Consider the following 22,500-nt stretch of genomic DNA (forward strand, 5'->3'; position numbering starts at 1 on the left):
TGAACTGGGGTGAAAAAAAGAGTGTGCTGTACTGTTTCCCCTCTTATAACTCAAGCCATAATGTACATTTCATTCTACAGATGGGTTTTTAAATTGGCTAAAATGTGCTATAAGGGAAATGAACAATCTATGCCCCTGTATGTGGAGTACCACTAATACTACATTTGAGAGCTACACCAGCCTTTCACAGATGTCAGATGTGATTTACCAAAAATAACCATCTTCTAGTCAGTGTTCATGGTTCAGCCTCTCAACTGACATCCCTCCTTTCTTAAACACATTGATTTCCTTATTTTTACACTATATTTAGTAATCAGAAAAGCCAATTTAAAACTAATTTCCACAAAATCATTCAGTCTTTAAAGTATTACTCTTCAGTTCAGCACTGATCATTGTTTAGCTGATTTCCTTCTCAGAACTGTATTAAATTATTAATTCTAGACCCAACATTTGTGTTCAGTACCACATCCTGGCACAAAAACAGGCCAAGTCTAAAGCTTATACTTTATTACTGGCAAGGATATGTTCTTTTGTCACAGAACGCTGCATATTCAATATTTTAAAAGACTACCAATACACTTGAAGCATCCTGTAGGAAATACAGCTTGTGATTTATGCTACCTCATGTCAGATCAATGACAACATTAAATTATTATATAAATTTACTGAAAATATGCCAGGTAAATATGAAGCTGTTATTACATCAATATCCATAAAATACGCTCTATTTGGATTTATAGAATGCATTCAAACATTCATGGAGTATTTGCATGTTTTTAAAAAACACAACATGCTGATTCTACATTTCTAAAAAGGCACGCCCTATACATAGTTTTTGTATATTTTCTCTTGTGTATCAGCCAACTAATGCCCACTTTGTTGTAAATTATTGTAGATTTCATATATTTTGCTTTAATTGAAAGCAAAGTTACAGAAGTTTCTACAAATGACTTTCACAAATACAATGGCCATTTAAAATGGCAAAATGCCTCTGGTATAAAGCACTTTTGAACTAATATAGAAACTTACAAAAAATCTCTGGGGGGGTTCTGGGGGGCTGGAATGGGGGCGGGGCCAGGCCACGCCTTGCTGTTTGGGGAGGCATAGCCTCCCCCAGCCTTCCCTACCTGGCCCTCCATACAATTTCTGTACCCAGTGTGGCCCTAGGACCAAAAAGTTTGCCCACCCAGATCTAATGTAACCAAAAAGGTTTACTAGCAAGAAATATAAGGTGGACGAGATTACATAAGAGTGGCCATACCGAGTCAGATCAAAGGTCCATCTAGCCTAGTATCCTATCAGTGGTCAATGCCAGGTGCTGCAGAGGGAACAAACAGAACTGGTGATCATCAAGTGATCCATCCCATTGCCCATTCTTTGCATCTGGCAAACAGAGGTTAGGGACACCATTCCTGCCCATCCTGGTTAATAACCACTGATGGACCTATCCTCCGTGAATTTATCTAGTTCTTTTTTGAACCCTGTTATAGTCTTGGCCTTCACAAAATCCTATGGCAAAGAGTTCCACAGGTTGACTGTGCGTTGTGTGAAGAAATACTGTCTTTTGTTTGCTTTAAACCTGTACCTATTAACAAGGTTTTGGATAATGCCGTGACTGATCAGTGAGGTCTGTGTTCATCTTGAGACAAGTTCTCTGTATTACAATCGTGGGAGCATATTTGTATTATTTTTTAATTAATCTACAAACAGGGCTGAAGAAAATTAGGACAGCCACAGTTAAAGATTCATGTCAAGCTAGAGTAGCTGTAAATACTACTGGTTACAACCCCTCCCCACCCGCACCACAAAAAAAATTTCTACATGTGCTGAGGAAACGGGCTGTTTCCAGCATCACCTATAAACTCAAATATGGAGCTGCCCGGAGGTGTCATGAGGAAAGTTTTGCCTCAATGTTTGAAAAGGCTTAGCAGATGAACAGAACAGGGATATACAGTAGAACCTCAGAACTATGAACACCAGGGTTAAAGAAGAACCAGTCAACTACACACCTCATTTGGAACCAAAAGTATGTAATTAGGAAGCAGCAGAGACCCCCCCAAAAAAGTAAATACAGTACAGTACTGTGATAAACGTAAACTACTAAAAAAAAATAGAGAGAAAGCAGCATATTTTTTCTGCATAGTGCTGTTTCTAAGGTGCCACAAGTACAAGTACTCCCTTTCTTTTTGCGAATACAGACTAACACGGCTGCTACTCTGAAACCTGTATTAAGTCAATGTTCAGCTGTGAACTTTTGAAAGAACCATAAAGTTTTCTTCAGAGTTATGAACATTTCAGAGTTATGAACTACATCCATTCCCGAGGTGTTCGTAAGTCTGAGATTCTACTGTCTACTGCTTTATCTTTATCCATTCCATCTTAACTATTTTTTTAATAGTACATCCTAAGCACCAGATTTTATAGGAAGGGATAGGAAAAGCCCTCAACTACAGAGTTTTACAGCATTATCAATCTATACAGTCTTAGTGGATATCCTCAACACAGATACATTTTAAGGGGACTGAGTTTCACTACCAGCTAGTCTGGCTATCTCAGCATTTACTCCTGTCTAGTCAGCAAGTACAACCTCTGATGCAGACACAAATACACACATCCAATATGTACTATTTTGATCCTATAACAAGAGCCACTTTAGAAGTAACAAAGCAGTGAATGTACATCTAGAACAATGAAACTTTATGAAGTCTAGCACATCCTATGGTCATCAGAAGGCTCTGGCAAACCATCAAAACCAGCAGTGGACAAATCCCATCAATTAGTTGTTTACAGAAGTTTTTTAGTCCTCTTCCTTCCCTTCCCCAGTACTGATGACATCTACCCCATCATCACAATTCCTACTAAGCTGGGTGAAGAGCAGCTGGCATCCCACGCCTGAAAACAGGTATGAATTCTGGTGTTAGAGGGAAAACAGTGAATGCTTTTTTTCCCCTCCAGCTAGTAGGTGGAGTGTTGGGAGAGGGGCTTCAAATTTATCACAGCCAATAACTAGAGGCTGGTATGAAACATGAAGTCTGCAAGCAAGTTCTTTGTACAGCATCCTTACAGAAATTCTCAAATTTTAATTATGTTTTTACTTTTTAGAAAAATCCTATAGAATACAGATTTATATCCATTCCATAAAATTCTATAGGATGGTTCAAAAAGCCTAGAGAAAGAATTCCATTCTCTATGTTTTTAGAGCAATTTCTACAGAAACCTATTACTTTTAGATTTTCAGAACCCTTCTCTTAACCCTGTTGCCCCCAAGCTCCTGAGTGTCTCTCTCTCCCCACTTTTTCTTAGCAACTTTTGGCTCGTAGGTTTAGTCCTCTATTAGGTGTTCAATAAGTTTCCAAGCTCTACATGTGCATGGATGTGCAAATGTGTGAAGGTGTGAGGATGGTCAGGAGAGAATGAAGTGTTGTTAGAAATGATATTTAGAGAGATTTTGGTTAGAGAAGAAAAGACAGTATTTGAGGGGAAGGAAAAAGGAAATCTATTATACAAAAAAAAAAAAAAAAAGGCAGAGTTAAGCCAGAAGTGAACATACGGAGGGCCATACTGGGTCAGATCAATGGTCCATCTAACCCAGTATCCTGTCCTCTGACATTGACTAGTGCCAGATGCTTCAGAGGTAATGAACTGATCAGGGCAATCTACGTAGTGACCCTGACATGCAGTCTCAGCTTCTGGCAGCTGGAAGTTTAGGGACACCTGGAGCTATCGGTTGCTCCTCTGACCATCTTGGCCAATAGCCACTGATGGACCTAACCTCCATGAATTTATTTAATTCTTTTTTTAATCCAGTTATACTTTTGGCTTTCACAATATCCCCTGGCAAAAAGTTCAACAGGTAGACTGTACGTTGTGTGAAGCAGTCCTTCCTTATGTTTATTTTAAACTTGCTGCTTATTAATTTCATCAAGTAATCTCTAGTTTTGCATTATTTGAAGGGGCAAATAATATTTCCCTATTTACTTTCTCCATACCATTCATGGTTTTATAGATGTCTATTATATCCTCCCTTAGTCATCTCTCTTCTAAACTGAAGAACTGCAGTCTTTTTAATCTCTCCTCATGTGGAAGCTGTTCCATATCCGTATCATTTTTGTGACCTTCTCTGAAAAAACCTTGACAAGTGATTAAAAAAATCCTCTAACGGTAAGTACATATAACGAAGACAGACAGTGAGTTACATTTTTTTAAACATATTAAATAGAAAGTTGATTGACACAATGTTAAATAAATGCAGTAAACACAGCATCCAACTGTTTTACTCTTTTAGACAACAGAGGAGTGACAGCATAGGTATTTTTTTACCCTGGACAGTTGGGCTACTTGGTGCTGAACTGATTTCAAACCATGGATAAGGATACCTTCTGGGATTTTGTATTAGGGCTGGTCTACATCAGGAACTTACATCGGCATAGCTATGTCTTCAGGGATGTGAAAAATCAACCCCTTAAGAGTATGTCTCCACTGCAATTAGACACTCATGGCTGGCCAGTGCCCACAGGGCTGTTTAACTGTGGTGTAGATGTTCTACCTCCCACTTTGCAGGGTCCTAGAGCCTGGACATCTACACTGCACTTAAACAGCCCCACACCCTGAGCCCTGGGAACGCAAGTCAGCTAGCACAGGCCAGCCACGGGTGTCTAACTACAGTGTAGACATACCCGGAGATACACAGCTATGTCAAACTAACCCCCACTTTAGACAGTGCTAAGTCAATGGTGCTAAGTCCATCAACCTAGCTATTACCTACTGGGGTGATGGATTAACTACAACAATGGGGGAATCCCTCCCATCGCTGTAATGAGTGTCTAGCTGTTTCCAGAAGTGACCATTTATGATGTCAAGAAATTGCTCCTCTGAACTATGGCCCAGTGTGATATTTGATCAGCTGGTATAGTATTTCATTAGCTGAAATAATGCATTGTTACTGTTTTAGCAGATTTGACATTTGATTTCTCTCAGTATTATGCACTGACTTGAACAGAGGATTCAGGATTTACATATTTACAGATTCTACTGAATGGCCACATCAATTGAAATTGTTTATTTTGTTAGAATCTATAGTACTAAACATAAAAGCCTCTATTCCCTTATTTCTTTGACTCAGTCTGTCACTCCTGGGTTATACATTTATGATCAGTGCAAGAACCATGCACCAGTGAGTCACAGCACAACACAAACTTCAAAAACATCGTAAGTGGTCCTCTGCCCAATGTTGTCCCAGGCCTTCTGCTAAAGAGAAATCGAAGGACATTTTCCTTAAAGGAAAAAGTCTACCTCTGTTCTTGAAATATCTCATTATGGAAGAAACATATGTGGAACTGTAAGATTAAAGTGAGATAATTCTCTCAGAGTATATGTCATTAAAGGGCCATTGGCAACTTAAATTTGGAGGAAAAAAGGCTTTTTTCTTCCCTCCAGCTCGTCTTTTGGGCAGGCCTGAAAACAACATTAAATATAACGGCCCAGCCTTTCTTTCCCCTCCATCTCTGTGCACACATCTGCCTAGTGGTGGGTAACTGCAGCTGCAGGTCTTAATTGTAACACCGTCTTAAAGAGCCTGAAAAAGCCAGGCCCCTTCACCATTCAGAGGGAAACATTATACAGGAAGTGCTACCAAATGCATAAAATAAACAAATTTAAGAGCTTTTTCTTTAATCCTTGGTCAGTTAGTGACCTTAATAGCTACAAAATTGTAACCTTAATAGCTACAAAATTTTCTGACAGAAATGATATTTTTAAGGAGTTTATCTTGGGGCAAAAAAAGCTTCCAAATTCAGTATTTCAGATTTCAATTACTTGTAGTATGATTGTTTTAAATACCTGTTCTAGCAAAGTTGGCTAATTATTTGCATTTCAACAAGACTTCCTCACAGCCTTAGTCCTTCTTGAATCTGCAGTGAAGCTAGATGGCTCAATTTGTGATATCAAAATCATTTTCATAACAGACCGATATTCAACATGATTATGACTTCACTGCAGATCAGTTAAAGTGAGCTAGCTTGTGATAAAAAAGAAACTCCCACTTAAATGATACAGGCTAATTGTTTGGATTTTTTTTAATTGACTCAATCCACTGCAATAAAATATAATTCAAATCACATTTTTGTAGATGTGTAAGCTATCAAAAAAATTGGATAACAAACATATAATGAGGTAAGCATAAGACATTTAAAATAACATTTACAGTATGCAGATTAAGGGGGGTGGGGAAGAGAGAAGGAGAAAGGGGGAAAGGAGGGAGAGACATGAGGATGGGTAACTGGAAACGAACAATGAGATTATTCCAGAAGGAGATGTTCAGATAGCAGAATAAAAAATGGGGAGAGAGTTAGGGTTGGTATGTATCTGCCAATATCCTGCCTTCCAACAATGACTTGTTCATATGGCAGCATCCTCAGGATAGGAGAATGTCTTAGATTGTAAACTCTTTGGAGAGCTCAACACAAGTACTGTCAAGAATTGTGTCTCTTTGTTCTGCTGCTGTGCTTAACTTTCCTACCAGTAGTGGCAATAGACAATGAATATATTAATTAAGAAGAGGACTGCCTCAGATCCCTTTTCCCCCCAAAATGGAGTGTGGGAGTAGAACAGAGTAGCAGAAATGTCTTTCCTCTGCATCTCTTCATAGTAGGCTCTGGATGGGGATGAATTATACCTTCTCTTTTCCATCAGTTAAGTGGATAGGAGGAGAGAGTTTCAAAATCTATCAGATATCCATTAGGCAGAGGCTTATGGAAAATGTGGAGTCCCCAAATAGGATCCAGGAACACCATTCTGATAGAAAACTGAGCACCTGAGGGTGGCATAGGGGATGAGCTTCTCACTAGGGCATTGACTCTTATCTGGGGAGTGGAACTACCCCACCATCTCTTTTAATCTTCCATGCTTAATATTTATCTAAAGCACTTAATGCTGTTTTGGTGCTATATAAAAAGGGGTCCTTATCACAAAACTTACACTATAATGTACAGATGAAGAATAAGGGATGCAATGCAACAACAGCTAGTGAATAAATAATGTTGCTTAACACCCGCATAGTAAATTCCCACTTCTCCCCCCAGTCATTTGTTTTGTTTTGTTCTTTAGCAGAGAATTAGGAATATTAGGATTCTTGGAAAAAGATTTTTTTTAATTTTCAGCACCTCAGCCTGAACTTCCTGAGCTGCCAGTAGTGTTCACAGAATCACAAGCAGCCTTTAACCATACCCCAAAATCAGGGGATTGTAATAATTTGCAAGAGATGATTAAAACTGCAGCACATTTTAGAGCATGCTTCACAAACTATTAACATAACAGATGTGGGTAATGGGAAAAGAGAGTGAATCGTTTTATCCGTCACCTTCAATGTAACATCACAGAGTTCCCCAGCTTCATAGAAGTGAAGAAGAGAGCTATGAAAATCCTTCCAAGCTTCATTTGCTTCAAATACGAAGATTTCTTCGCCATCACTGTTCAGAGATCTATCCTGCTGCTGCTGTTGCTGCTGCTGCCTTTTCCCTTTTATTTGATAGTGTTTTGCTGATTCTGGGGTCATAGATTCTGAAGCCATTGGATGTTTTCTTCTTTCACAGCATGAATATTCAAACATTTCCCATAAAAAAACCAAGAAAAATCCAGCTCCATCAGAACTCAGGCCAAACGTCCAAAGTCAGGTAGAATCGCCATCTTCCTATTTGCAATGATAAAACAAAAACAGATTAGACATTTTCTTTTGATAGTCTTCTCCAAATGTACATCATGTCTAATATCCAATGTGCACTTTCAGAGTTCTTACCAGTAATTCTGTTCCTTTCAAGATACCATCACACAGGAAGCACCAGACCCACAAGTCAGAATCCTGTGCAGATAGTATCTTTAAAAAATGTAGGATTTCTTCTCTAGGGAAAATTGATTTGACTTTATTTAAACCTAGTAAGATATTTCAATCTGAAAATGTGTTTTGTATGTTTAGTCAAAATTAAGTGTAATGAAAATATCAAAGACATTCTGTATTTAACAATTTTTCATAAATAAAAAGAATTGTAATTTGAAAGTATTTTAGAAATTTGTTTGTACCTAGAAGCTGTGAAGTGGAAAATAAAAGGAAAGAAGTAATTTTTAATGCTCTTATCTAGCAACCTCAGCGTACCAAATTATTTTTCTTGATCTTTGAGGCATTAAAATGAAAATGCTGTACAAAACTTTGTTCCTGCTTCATCAAGAATGACTGCCTTTTCATTCAGACCTACACTGAAACCTTCTAAGTAGAGAGGGTGCCCAATATTGTTTATGTAGTTCTCTACAACTAAAGAAATTTTAGATGTGATGTCAATACATCTCATCCAGGATCATGAAAAAATGCTTGTTTAGAGTAGGGGGAAGGTGTGTGTTTTGAACTTCTGTGTCATTCTCAAGTATGTACATGAGGATAATAATTGACTTTTTAAAAAAATATATAACAGCAATATTAGGCGCCAACTTCAATTTGTGAATGAAAACTCAGTTAAGGGAAATGATGAGGGCTAAAATTTTCGGAAGCATCTACTTGACTTAGGTTCCTAAGTTCCATTTACGGAAGGGACGTGGGGCTGGGCTCCCAAGTCATTTAAACGTTTTGAAAATTCTGTCCAAAAATCAAAGTTCTTGTCATGTCTGCTATGAAACATTAAAGCCTGGTCTACACTAGGAAATTAGGTTGGTATAACTACATTGCTCAGGGGCGTGAAAAATCCACCATGTTAAACCGACCTAAACCCCAGTGTAGACTGCACTAGGTTGACAGGAGAATTTTCCCATCAGCCGCCTCTCAGGGAAGTTGATTATCTGTGCCAATGGGAGAACCACTCCCAATGGGGTAGCGTCTTCATTGAAGCCCTACAGCGGCACTGCTGCAGCACTTGTGTGTAAATAAGCCCCTTAAGATTTTAGCTCAAGTTAATATACCTTTTCCCCCCACAGGCTTACAGGGCTGCAGAGAAAGGGGAAAAGAAAGGTATCTGTCACAGCTTTGTTTAAAAAAAGGAGAAGGGATATTATCGTTGGAGTGAAGTCCCTCATTACCAGCTGCCACTGTACCTCAGAGCTAACTTAGAAAACACATTAATAGGCTCTAGCAAGATGATCCAGGTTTATACATAAATGCTGTTCCCTTTGAAGTTGGGGCTTGTCTGGGCTTGCTGGGAGGGTGGAGGGGGGTGGAATTTAATCCAGTTTTTTGCTGCATGTCAGGTAATACACAGTATGCAGCACAGTAACAACATTCACACAGGATATTTAGGATATCAGTAATTTTTCTCTTCTACTTATAGCATTCTGAAAGATCAAGAATTTAGATGTACAGAGTGTAATATTTGTGAAGAAATGACTTAATGGAATGGGAACTTCCTTAGAGCATTTTGCAGTGGTTTGCCCTTTTTTACTGCAGAGTTGCTTAAGCATCCAAATATTGTATAGGAACTGCACGCTCCTGTGTATAACAGTATTGATGCCTTCCTTTGAGTTTTCTTTTTATAAAATTTGTGGGAGTACACAGAATTTATTAAACAATGTGACAGTTGAATTGTTAATGTTAGGCTACTACCGTCTACAATCACTGGGAGTCAAAGATCCTCAAAATTAAAAGAAATAAGGAAGTAGTATTTTTAAGTAACAGTTAAAAAGGGAGTAACCATACAGGAAGACAAATATAAAATTGTTTCTGTAGCCATCAGTAATAAGGCTATCCAGTGTGTATTTCAGTGGTACTGAAAGCACTTTTCACTTCTATGCTGAATCTTGCTATTACAATGTTCCTCTCTGATAGCTACGTTTACTCTCTTAATTCTTGGAGCAATTTAAAACTTGATGGAATACGGGAAACAAGTTGGCAAACATCCCTAATTTCTAGTGTATACAGTACAAATATCCAACAAATAGGAAAGGGCACAACATGCTTTATACCAGGAATAACAAGAAAACTTTCAATATGTTAATATCTTAATTTCTAAATATGAGGACAAAATAGCTGGAACATGGAATCATAATCTTGCCACTAGTGGAAGCAATCTGACCCACAGATCTAGAGAGACAGAAAAATTAATAGGACAGTAAACTTGTCAATCTGACTGAAATTTTTACCTACTTTTTTCCCTCCAATTACAGTAATTTTAAATATATACCAGTAAGTAAAATATTCTACTTTGTGCATTTGAAACAATTGTGTCTAGTCAGTTTAAAAAACTAAATAAATCAGAATAAAATAAATTACACCTATAGGTACCCACCCAGTGCTCTAGGCACCTTCCCAATTTCCACTGCATAGGTAGTTTCCCATGTTTGTGTGGGTCTGGCACAGCAACAGGGAAGCTATGAGAGGGATAAATCTGTAAAGCCATATATGGCAGGGCAACTTGGGTATCTAAAATAACTGAAGCTTTTTAACAATTGACTAGATTTAATCTAGCTGGTATTCTTTTGAGACAGACAAGAATAAAGGTTATTTTCAACTGAAATGTGAAAGGAGATTGGCATGAGCTACAGTCTGATATATCCTTGTTTAGAACAGAGGAGAAGACTCTTCCACCAACATTGGCAAGACTACAAGTAGGCAGTACTATACTTCCACTAGGTGGAAAATAGATAACGTTCAGGAGGTCAGCTGGCGTCAGCCAATGGAACAACATGAAAGCATTAAAAAAGTGTAGAATGAATTTGAAATGGATTGTAAGTTGACTGGTGAGGTAGTAAAGTTGCTTCATGATAGGGCAATACGTGGTTATGTTTTGAACCATGGAAGGCTTCAGGCAGCAGCATTCTACATATGCTGGAATTTTGAGCGTTTGGACTTAGGGAGGTTATTTGAAAGGATACACTGCAATAACCAAAAGGACCAAAACATGGATGAGAATTCAGCATAGATTAAACTGAGGCAATAGCACCTGGGCATACATAGACAATATTGCAGAAGTGGTGACAGGCAGATCTGTAGACACAAGTAGTAGGATGAGTGTTCATGGTTTAAGATGATACCAAGAAGGTTAGAGAGTTGTTACGGGAAACAGTATTTAGTTCACCCAGACATGTATGTAATGTTAGTGTTATTTTGATGTAATACAAATAGATTCTAACAGGATTCTTCTAGCAATACTCAAATTAATTCTATAGCAATAAAGTTTAGATATATTGATAAACTGTGTCTACAAAACACTTTATCGTGACATAAAAATAGATGTACTATGTTAAATTAAGTCATCTCCTTGCTTGAACAAAGTAGGTTTTGACCCTGCTACTAATGAGAACTGTTTTGGGGAGGAAAACAAAAAAAGTCAAGTCAGTGACTTAGTCAAGTCTTTCCTATTGATGCAAATCTGTGATTTACATCTTCTTGTTTTAAATCATTCCACCCTGCCTGAAGCACCATTTATAACCCTGATTTGATCTAAGCTAGTATTGGTGCATACTATTTACATAAACAGCTAGTCTTACAACCTAAGATGACTATTTACAAAACTACCTACTCACATTTCAGAATGTCTGACTTGCTCTAAGTTAACTGTGACATCACAGATACTATGTGATTCCCCTATGGTTAACCTAATAGATGGAGAACCAATAAGTAATGTTTGTTAAAATGGTACAATTTTGCTAAGTTTTTTTTAATATATTAAATCTTTTGAACAATTAGAGGCAGTTGGCATGGTCAGTTAATGTTTGGAACTACAATGTTCACCAAGCTTCTTTTTGGTATTCCAGCTACATCGTACATGTCAACTTAAACAGAAGTCGCTAAGCCTAAAGAGGGAAGAACTTGGCTATGTCAGCCTTTTTTGTCATCTGCCTGGCTCCAACTCAAAAATCCAGGCTGGACTCATGCTCCAGGGTTTTCCAAAATCTTTTCAAAAGCTGAAACAAATTTTGTCCATGACAGCCTAAGGGACAACTATCCACCCTACATGCAGCATTATTCCACTAGGAACTTCCTCTCTTTTCAGTCTCCATCTGAAACAATAACGTCCATTTTTGGAACTACAAGGATTAGCTCTGTCTTGTCCACAAGAAAGGCTGAAACCCATGCACCAATAAAGCCCACATTACAGCACCGAATTCTGCAGCAAGTAAAATTCTGCAGCTGTTTCAGGTAAACTGAAGTTGAGGTTCTTATGGAAAATGGAAGTTTTTACTGAATTAAATAAACTGAATAGTATTAAATATATACTGATAGAATTTGCATTAAAAAAAAATCAGCGTGTTATGATACACCCCAAATTACGATTGCCTACATAGCACAGATAGTCTTTGTGACGGGGAATATCAGAAACTCTGAGGCCCCCTGCTGGAGGCCTTGTGGCCCTGCCACACCCTGCCCCACAAAAGGGCAGTGAAGAGGGTACTCCAAGCTGCCTAGAGTGGTTGTGTGGGACACAACCAATCAGGGCCCAGCAGGTCAGTATAAGAAGAGCTGCAGGGCTTAAGTTCCAGTTCCTTGCTAGAGCTGGAGGAGCATGGATGGTGTGTGGCTGGCTGAGGGAGCTGCAGGACCTCAGACGAGGTAGTACTGCCAGAAACTGGGGAGAGTGAGGAGGAGCCCTGAGCTGGTTGTGGGGACTCCATCAGGACAAGGCTCTGAGGTAAGTGTGAAGACAGCCCTGGACCCTGGGGAAGTAGCCCAGGGAATTAGAGCAGCAGTGCGACTTAGATAAAGGGACACAGCAGAAAGCTATTATCTACGGGGTCCCTGCACTGGGACCCAGAGTAGTGAGCGGGCCGGGGTCCCCCCAACCCCCACTCCCATCAGCCTCTGGGGGAAGTGGCCTGGACATTGAGGCACCTCAGAGGGGGGCACTAAACTACAGCAACCGAGCTGGAGAGCTCTGGCCAGAAAGGCCCTAAGAGGGCAAAGACTTTGTCACCAGGGAGGAAACCCTGGGAACTCTATCCCAGAGCAAGGACAACTTGTGGGAGATGTTACGGAGAGAGACCCCTGTTGGACCTATACCCTAAAAGGGGTTTTGCTTTGCTTTCATCACATAGATGGACTGCATGTGACTCAGCCAGAGGGCTCAGTCACCAAAGACACACCACAGGGAGAGTGAGTGAGTACAGGCACATGCACTCAGCCAAGGGGAGCGCTCGCGAGAGGTGAGTGCGCCCGTTACAGTCTTACTGCGTTTTAGTTGTCACAGGAAAGCTGAAAAATTTGGAATCTTGATAGGGAGCACCTGACAGTTCTGGCACTTCTGAAATGGCTGAGGCTTTTGCAAATAAGTGATGTGTCCTAGAATTTCTCCTCTTTGTGGTGCAGTAGAAGTTGTAATATAGGGAGTTATCAGTTGGTACTCTTGAAAATGGTCTTGCTAGTTCTGTTTCTGAATGTATTTAGTTCTTGAAAAAAAATGCTTACTGTCAGTTCAGAAGCATTTCAGTTTGGACGCAGAGTATCAATGAACACAAGACTGCTGTTGAAAAAGTAAATAAGGAAATGTTATTTACTCCTTTTCATAACACAAGAACTAGGGGTCACCAAATGAAATTAATAGGTAGCAGGTTTAAAATAAACAAAAGGAAGTATTTCTTCACATTGCACAGTCAACCTGTGGAACTCTTTGCCAGAGGATGTTGTGAAGGCCGAGACTATAACAGGGTTCAAAAAAGAACTAGATAACTTAATGGAGGATAGGTCAAGGGATTCTGTCAAGGCTTCACTGTGGATATCAGAAACTGATCTAATAGCATGAGTTAACTATAGAGTGACTTGTTTCCCTACAGCTTCTCCTTTTCCCTGAGTGAAATAATTCAGTCAAATGTAACAAAGTCAACTATCTTCTAGTTACAGAAGCCCTGGTTTTGTACCTGCTATGTAGAATTTCTTTAAAAAGAAAAAAATTATCTACTGGGGTAAATTACAAGCTAAAACCACAACACACACACTTTTCTTTATTAAGTTACCATTAAAAGAGATCTAGGTACTGTACACGTGTATGTGTCTTTTGCTAATTAGAGACTATCAAGTTTCTTCTGTTCTGAGAAACAACACTGGCTTCAATTGTATTTTCTATTCTAAATGTCTGAGGGAATCTCCCACAAGCAGACAGTTTTGGAAGTTTCTAAAGGAGAAGAAACTTAAAGTGCAACTGTTATATTTTAAAAAAAAAAGTGCCAATAGAGAGATGCTGGACCACTAAAACAATGAAATTAGCAAAACTAAACAAGAGGAAAAGAAATCTAAAGTGCTACATGTGCCAGGGGAAAAAAGAATTATGATTTGGTGTGTTAGAAATATGTAGTTAGATTGTAATGCATAAGGCACAGAGGAACAGAATTAAGGTTCCAGGTGAAACCTTAACCTAGTATTTTCTGACTTTAAGGGTTTGACTGCAAACTCTAAGTGTTCATTTTATAGATATTGGATACTGAATGGAATGGAATTGAATTTTAACAAAATTCTAGTCACAAAATATTTGGCATTGAAGACATAATGGGCTTGCCTATTTTAATCAGTATAATTTTCTAAACTGCAAAATGATTCTATGCTTCTTAATTTTGAAGTTAGAAGTAGAATTATGTCTACAAATTAATTATATTATAATAAATTGTATATAGTCTTCGCAGACAAGATTCGTCTCTGGTGTATAGTGTCTCAGGCACAGATTAGATTTTTTTTTAAAGTTATTCACGTTTATTAATATATTGGTTTCCACATTTCATTTACTAAGTGGGTCAGCTCAAGTGTTTAGGTTGGCAGATGGAATGTGCTGTGCATTATATACTACATGCAAAATGACACATAAGAGGAGATGCAAAGTGTTTTACAGATAAAGTCAAAACCAACTCAATCATCTTTAAAAGTGGTCAAGTCAACATAATACACACCAAGTATTCCAGTATGTGCACCACCTCGCTACAGCACAACTATTGAGGACCTGTCTGCTCATGAGACATTCAAAATCCTCACAGAAGAGAGAGCCATTTTAACAGTACAGAAATAGCAATGAACTTTCAGATCTCCGTCATTAAAAGTTTTCTAACCCTATCTCAATATATTCATAACATTAGACTGGGTGGAAAAATCAAATAAAAAACAAACTGACAAAGACAAGTAAAGAAAGTTACCCCATCCCCACCAATATACTTATCAAGAAGAAATTTTGTCTTATTTCCTTGTGACATCAGGCTTATAAATACATTCAGGATAATGGCCAGATCTCCTCAGGTGCACCACCTTGCCCCTCCTCCAAACTCACCTCTGTACAGTCTTAGAACAACTATCCTACATTTAGAATTGCACCAATTCAGAGAATAAAGATACCTCAAAGTCAGTATTCAGCAGGTACTGAACTAGCCATTCTAGTCAAACCACTTCACATTTAATTAAACAGGAACACTTAATAAGCTTTAAATTAATCAGCCTGACAAAAAATTATGCTCAGGAAAGGTAGGAACACACACCCGGGACAGTTTCGTAGTGTAAATATTAACAGCGCTAACTAATTATAAACAATTCAACTATTGTCCCTTGATCTAGCAAGAAAACTTAAAATAAAAGGAGACATGGCTTGGATTGTATGCTGAACCAAAGGATGGACAGAGACTGGTATTGGATCTATGCTACAAAGTTAGGTCAACATAAGGCATAAGACCTAATTATGTCAGTGTACACACTACAGCCTTGCTTCTCTCCTCCCACCCCCCGGATGTAAGTGCCCTACTACACTGACATAACTCAACTTCCACAAGAGGCGTAGGGCTTATATCTGTGTAGATAGGGTGAAGTAGTGTCCCTGTAGACCCTGTGGGTTACAAACATGGGCTGAAAGAAACTGAGTACACAGGCTGTTGTTTGGGGGGGAGGGATAGCTCAGTGGTTTGAGCACTGGCCTGTTAAACCCAGGGTTGTGAGTTCAATCCTTGAGGGGGCCATTTAGGGATTTGGGGCAAAAATTGGGAATTGGTCCTGCTTTGAGCAGGGGGTTGGACTAGATGACCTCCTGAGGTCCCTTCCAACCCTGATATTCTATGATTCTAGCTAATGTCAAGGTTCCAGCATGGAGCCATGAAATTGACAAGAAAACTGCTCACAGCTCCTGCTGTTGCTCTGGGGAGGGTGCAGAGGCTCCAGCTGGAGCCCAGCTGTCACTGGGGCTCCTGGTCCCCAGCTGGGCTGCTGCCTGGGCTCCCGGAGGGGAATTGCGCAGAGCTGAGAGCATGGGCTCTCAACCTTTTTATACTGCCCCTCTTAAGTTGGTGGAAGCACTCCTGGTGAGGACACGCACCAATGACAGAAGGAGGTCAGCATGGACATGAACTACTGCAGTAATTATTGTGGTGACTCTAAGTCAACATAACACAGGTCGATTTTAGTTTGTACTGTAGATATGCCCTGAGAAAATTAAGGAAGAGGAGGGGAATGCAGCTCTCTAGTCCAGACTGCAACCAAGAAGCAGCCTTGGCATCGGCTGCAGAAGCAGCTGTTCACTATTCATCCTCTGATTACAGCTAGGTCAGGAAGCAGAAGTATACCTTATACAAAAATAAGTTAATGTAAACCTCAAAACTCTTCTTTACTAAATCAGATTAACAGTTAACCGATTTACACAAGCCCCACGCAAAACTGCTTAGGATTACCATGCTAATTGGGAGTGTGAAGGGGGACAGAGCAAGTGACAGAGTATTTATACGTAAAGAAAACATGAAATGTATATTTTAATTATTTTTTGCTTGATACTGGGCTTGAAATAAGTGAATTAATCATGAGAAAAGAAGTGTCATTCTACCAGCCCCAGAAGCATTTAATTTTGTGGCTGGATTTATACAAAGAAACCCATACAGTTAAACAAAAATAATTCAGCGTCTCACTGAATTAATCAACTAAATCTTTTAACAATAAATATACAGAAGAGAAGCACTTTACTTTCTTGCACAGTACAGATTAAGACTCCTCAACATGAAAACAAGCTAGGATTCAATCAATACAAAGGAAGCTGTGTTTATAACAATTCGTGAAATACTGTTTTGTGCCTTATGGTTAATGAGACAATGTAAAAGAAAAAGGTCTCCATATATTTGGCACAACCCAAGGACATTTAATCTCTTTATACAATGAAACCCAGATGACTGCTGCAGACAAACACCTTCTCTCAGGCCATTGCACACACAAATATCTTGGTTCTTGGACAACTGCTGGCAGAAAAAGCAAGAACGGAAGAAAGAAAAACTGGACATCTGTGGTGAAAAGCATGATCAGACAGACTTGTTTTTCCACAAGGAATTTTTACAATCCTATGCCACAACTGTGAAGGCACAAAAAGGAACCTGCTTCTTTAGCCTGGCCTAGGAGCTACAAAGACATACCTGCAAAACTCTTTCAGCCATAAAACCTCTTCATAAACACAGACAACTTCCACCCAACCTCAGAATCTTTCTTGCTGTGAGGAATTACTTCTATCCTCTATTTGCTAGGGCTTTGGAGAAGAACTGAGGGTATGATTGTGATAGAGTATTTCATTAGCTAAGAAGTCGGTAAGAATCCACAGTGCACTGGTATTCACCTAAGCTTCTGGGTAGCTAATTCTGTTTGGATTTTTATTATACATAATCGGAGCCCCTACAGCTGTGGACATGTCTTTCATATCTATAGATTGAAATAAATCATGTACTTCAAAGATCACAAATATTGAGGACAGTCTCATGGACACCAGGAAAGTCAAACTGAGCACAGATTCAGAAAATCCCACCTTCCAAAAATCCAAGCCATTCACAAAATAGCAATCCAAGGACAAACAGCAATTGGGGCTGCTGCCAGCATCTGCTTTCCTGTCTGGTAAAGGTTCAGATAATCTAAGGTCCCTACAAAAGGGGGAGGAGAGCTGACAATGCCTTCTTTCAGGGAATCCTGCCTCCCACCCTATAGCTAGGGCCCTACCAGATTCACGGTCCATTTTGGTCAATTTCATGGTCATAGGATTTTTAAAATCTTAAATTTCATGATTTCAGCTATTTAAATCTGAAACTTCACAGTGTTTTAATTACAGGTTTCAGAGTAACAGCCGTGTTAGTCTGTATTCGCAAAAAGAAAAGGAGTACTTGTGGCACCTTAGAGACTAACCAATTTATTTGAGCATAAGCTTTCGTGAGCTGTAGCTCACTTCATCGGATGCATACTGTGTTGTAATTGCAGGGATCCTGATCTAATAAGGAGTTGAGAGGCGGGGGGTGGGGTGGAGTTCGTAAGGTTATTGTAGGGGTATTTGGCTAAGCAACAGAGGCAGCCATAAGCTGGGAAGTGAACGGTCACATCCTCACATTCCAAACTAGTCACATTGAAATAAGGTGCTATTGGGCTGTTAGGAATACAATCCTGTCCTGATAGTGCCTGTCACCTCCAGAGAAAGGGAAGTGCCTGGAAAATATAAAAGGAAACTTAGTTTGATAGCATCCTGTCTGGCAAGAACTCACTTATCAATAGCTGGGATGTGAAATCCTCACTTCTGTATTATTTTGTCATTATAGTTCCCACTTTGCTATTGTTTGTCTGTATAATCTCTGTCTGGTTCTGTGATTGTTTCTGTCTGCTGTATAATTAATTTTGCTGGGTGTAAACTAATTAAGGTGGTGGGATATAATTGGTTACATAATCATGTTACAATGTTAGGATTGGTTAGTTCAATTTCAGGAAAATGATTGGTTAAGGTATAGCTAAGCAGAACTCAAGTTTTACTATATAGTCTGCAGTCAATCAGGAAGTAGGAGGTTGGGCATGCAGGTGGGGGAAATGGGAACAGGGAATGGGGCTGGGGAAATTGGAATCATGTTTGGCTAAGGGCAGGAATGGGAACAGGGACACAGGTGTAAGGCTCTGTGGTGTCAGAGCTGGGAAGGAGGATACTAAGGAAGGAAACTGGAATCATGCTTGCTGGAAGTTCACCCCAATAAACATCGAATTGTTTGCACCTTTGGACTTCGGGTATTGTTGCTCTGTTCATGTGAGAAGGACCAGGGAAGTGAGTGGGTGAAGGAATAAGCCCCCTAACAGGAGGCGGGGGGGGGAGGGGTTCGTAAGGTTATTGTAGGGGGGGTTGTGGTATTGCCACCCTTACTTCTGCAGTGCCTTGAGAGATGGGCGGCCGGAGAGTGGAGCCTGTTGGCCAGCCACCCTTACTTCTGCACTGCTGCAGGCGGGGTGCTGCCTTCAGAGCTGGACGCCTGGCCAACAGCCCCCACTCTCCTGTGTTGCCTTCAGAACTGGACAGCCGAAGTAAGGGTGGCAATACCACAACCCCCCCTACAGTAACTTTGTGACCCCACCCTGCAACTCCCTTTTGGGGCAGGACTCCCAATTTGAGAAACGCTGGTCTCCCACATGAAATCTGTATAGTATAGAGTAAAAGCACACAAAAGACCAGATTTCACAGTCCATGATATATTTTTCACGGCTGTGAATTTGGTAGGGCCCTACCTATGGCACACACAAACACATTCACAATAGCTGGACCATTAATAAAGAAACTGTCACTTGACAATGGTGAGCATCCAGTATTAAACTTCCCTTCACACACCAGCTAATTGAGAAAACAAAAACTGATTCACCAATGCCTCCTGGATCTCTCTGTCAAGGCATGGTGCAGAAGGAGCACTCTTTGCTCTATCCAACAACCTCTTCCAGTCCACTGTCAAGATAAGGCCATCCATTCTCATCCTCTTGGACCTCTCTGCATTTGATACCAACAATCATCAAATTATCTTGCCTCTCAAAGAGGTTGCAGTGGTGAATGGAAATAATCTAAAACAACTTAAGTTCTTCCTCTCAGACTGAATCCACAGACTCATGTTTGAACCTTTTTGGATTCTGGAAGAAGATGAACAATCATGTTTTCTACCATATTCAAACACCTACATAAAGTCAATAAGGGAGGTAGTGAGATAACATAGAATGAAGTGTTCCATTCAACTCCAGACCTATTTCTTGCTGTGAAGAATTATTACAAATAACCCTCAAATTAGTTGGGCTTTTGGGGGGAGCTGAGATTTTTGATGTGATGGGGTATTTTGTAGTGATTTGAATGACTGGCTGGATACATTAGTTTTGGAACGTAGGGATTCTGTTATGCTTCTGAGTGATTAGACCTGTTCTAAATCTTCAGTGAGCTAGAAAACTGCACACCATCCTGTTAGATTTAGACATGATGATCCATGCAATCATGACTAATGCTCAGTTACTACAATTCAGATCTAAGAATGCAACATACCTCCAAGAAAGCTTTTGCCAATACAGAATGCTGACTAATACAAATCACTATAGGTACGTCACCTCTATGCTGCATGCTCTGCACTGTCTCCACGTTAAATCCAGAATCCAATTAGAACTTTGTCTTCGTATTCCAAGACCATCATGCAATTGGCCCTAGCTACATGAGACTGTGTCTCTCTTCATAACCATGACCTGTCACAACTGCTATACTGTATTAAAAACCGTTGACCAGGACAGCAGTAGACAGTGTTCACAGGAACCAGACCGGGACTGTGGAATTCAATACTCAAACATATAAAAATGACTACTAACTTCAGCATGTAGAAAGAAAAGTTTGTACTATTTCTGATTTAGCTTTTCCTCGCTAAATTACACACATACTCACCCCCATATATACAATATACCCCCCACACCCACCAAGTAAAATGCTTCTACAACTTATTGTTTATTCCCACAAGTGAGAGAGGAAAGGAGACCATTTTTTGTTTAATACTTGAGACCCTAATTGGATTGTAAACTCTTCAAGGCAGACTGTGTGTGCCTTTACCGTACTTAAAAAAATTGTACCCTGGATCTTGGTTGGGTGCTAGCAGGGGTAATACAGTATTTAGCCCTGTAACCAAGAGGCAGCAGCAATTTGAGGCCAGCAGTACAGCTCTAATTAGAGCATTCATAACATGTTACATTACTGGAGTATTTGCATTATCGCTAGATGCTTTCGAGGAAGAGGAAGTTTCATGTTTATGAAAAATGAGTTGACTAGTTCAATACTTTGCACATTCAAATTGAGTGATAAGTGAAAAATGTGACGTCTTGTAAAGTGCCCAATGTTGTTATGCATGAAAATAACGTGTGTACCCCCTTGCTGCCAAAATGTGGGGGTCTGCCATGTCACAAAGGTGCTAGGTCACGGTACGCAAATGCATAACCTGCAGCCGCATAAGGAAATAATAATTTTACAAAGATGCATCCCCCCAGCCACCCATCTCCTGCCCTCCGCCTCGCTCCCCAGCCACCCGCCTCTCCCAGCCGGCCTCCCCGCAGGTTCCTCCCTAACCTCCCCCGCCCCCACCTTGTCCCCTCGGCAGACGACCCCCCCCCTCAAAAAAACACCCCGCCCCCGTATCCCGCCGCTCGCGAGCCCAGGGGCGCACCTACATGGGGCGTTTGCGCCCGGCCGTTACCTCTCGCGCGCTGCGCTGCGCTACCCGCCGCCGCCCTCTCAGCCCAGAGCCGGCAGCCACGGACTCACGCGCCCCACCACCCTAGAAGGAGGGGCGGGGGGGAGGGAGGGCAAGATTGTGCGCGCGCATCCCAGCTCCGGGACGTGCGGCGGGGTGCGGGAAGCTCTCTGGCGCGTACAGGACCGTGAGCGGGGTGGCTGCTACGCATGTGCAGTTCCTCCCAGGCGCCAGGATGGTTGAGGGGGGGCCGCAAAACGCACGCGGCAGGGACTCCTGCACATGCGCCGACCCGCCGTCATGGCGGGGGCGGGGGAAAATTTGCTTTTTGCGGGGCCCCCGGGAAACGTCGGGGTAGGGCTCCTCCTGACCGCTGACGGGGGTCCGGCGACGGGGGGGGCGGGCAGGGGTTTTCCGTCTCTTCAAAGGTCCTCACGGGCCAGCTCGGCGAAGCGCTGTTCTTCTGCCTGCCCTCACCTGCACAGCCTTTCCCCCTTTGCGTCAGCGGGCCGCAGGACTCTCCCAGGAGCAGGATAAAAGCCGTTTCCTCCCTTGGCTCAGGAATTCACAAGCACTCCTCCTAGAGACAGACTAGAAGACAAACAGCCTCTCTCCCTCTTCCGGGAGTTCGTAGCCTTTCTCCTGGCTCTGGGTTGCCATTCCGACCAGCGACAGGCCTCAACCAGTTTCTTTCCAGCTGGTCCCTATTTCACACTCAGCCCCTTTCCCTTGGAGAAAGATTTCCTCCTCCTCCACACAAATAGATTTCCTCCTCCTCCTCCTCCTCCTCGCATCTCCCCATCCTGAAGGAGAAGGAAGGGGCAGCGTGTATATTGCCCTCCTTCTGAGGGCTTGTTCTGGTTGATTGAGGAAGAGGGAAGCCTTGCCCTATCCTACACCACAGGGTTCCTGGTCCTGAACCCTTAAAAAGACAGTGGGCTGAGTTTTACCCGCCAACCACTAATTCCCTGGGGCTACTTCCACTCTTCTTGCTCTGGCTTTGGCCATGTCCTCGGCTTTCATTTGTGCCCGTATTTCTGGCACAGGGTCACCTTGCCCCTTCTGGGCTTAAAGGGCCAGTATACCCCACTAAAGGGTTAC

The 22,500-nt window shown here is 41.0% G+C and overlaps 1 protein-coding gene across 6 annotated transcripts in view; it reads right to left on the bottom strand.

The window, feature by feature from the left end:
* Nucleotides 1-22,059, bottom strand: part of KLHL8 (kelch like family member 8) — a 44,461-nt gene extending 22,402 nt beyond the window's left edge. Inside the window, exons 1-3 of one of the 6 annotated variants that reach the window (XM_073340623.1) lie at nt 21,403-21,618; nt 13,376-13,430; nt 7,358-7,687 (exon numbers count right to left, since the gene is read on the bottom strand). In XM_073340623.1, the coding sequence (XP_073196724.1) occupies nt 7,358-7,606 (249 nt within the window). In that variant the 5' untranslated portion in view covers nt 7,607-7,687; nt 13,376-13,430; nt 21,403-21,618. Of the gene's footprint in view, nt 1-7,357; nt 7,688-13,375; nt 13,431-21,372; nt 21,619-21,876 lie in introns of those variants that run through there. The other 5 variants (XM_073340624.1, XM_073340620.1, XM_073340621.1 and 2 more) reach the window with 5 other exon arrangements.
* Between the last annotated feature and the right edge of the window lie 441 nt (nt 22,060-22,500).

The sequence above is a fragment of the Lepidochelys kempii genome, chromosome 4, assembly GCF_965140265.1.
Source record: "Lepidochelys kempii isolate rLepKem1 chromosome 4, rLepKem1.hap2, whole genome shotgun sequence".
Taxonomy (NCBI): domain Eukaryota; kingdom Metazoa; phylum Chordata; order Testudines; family Cheloniidae; genus Lepidochelys; species Lepidochelys kempii.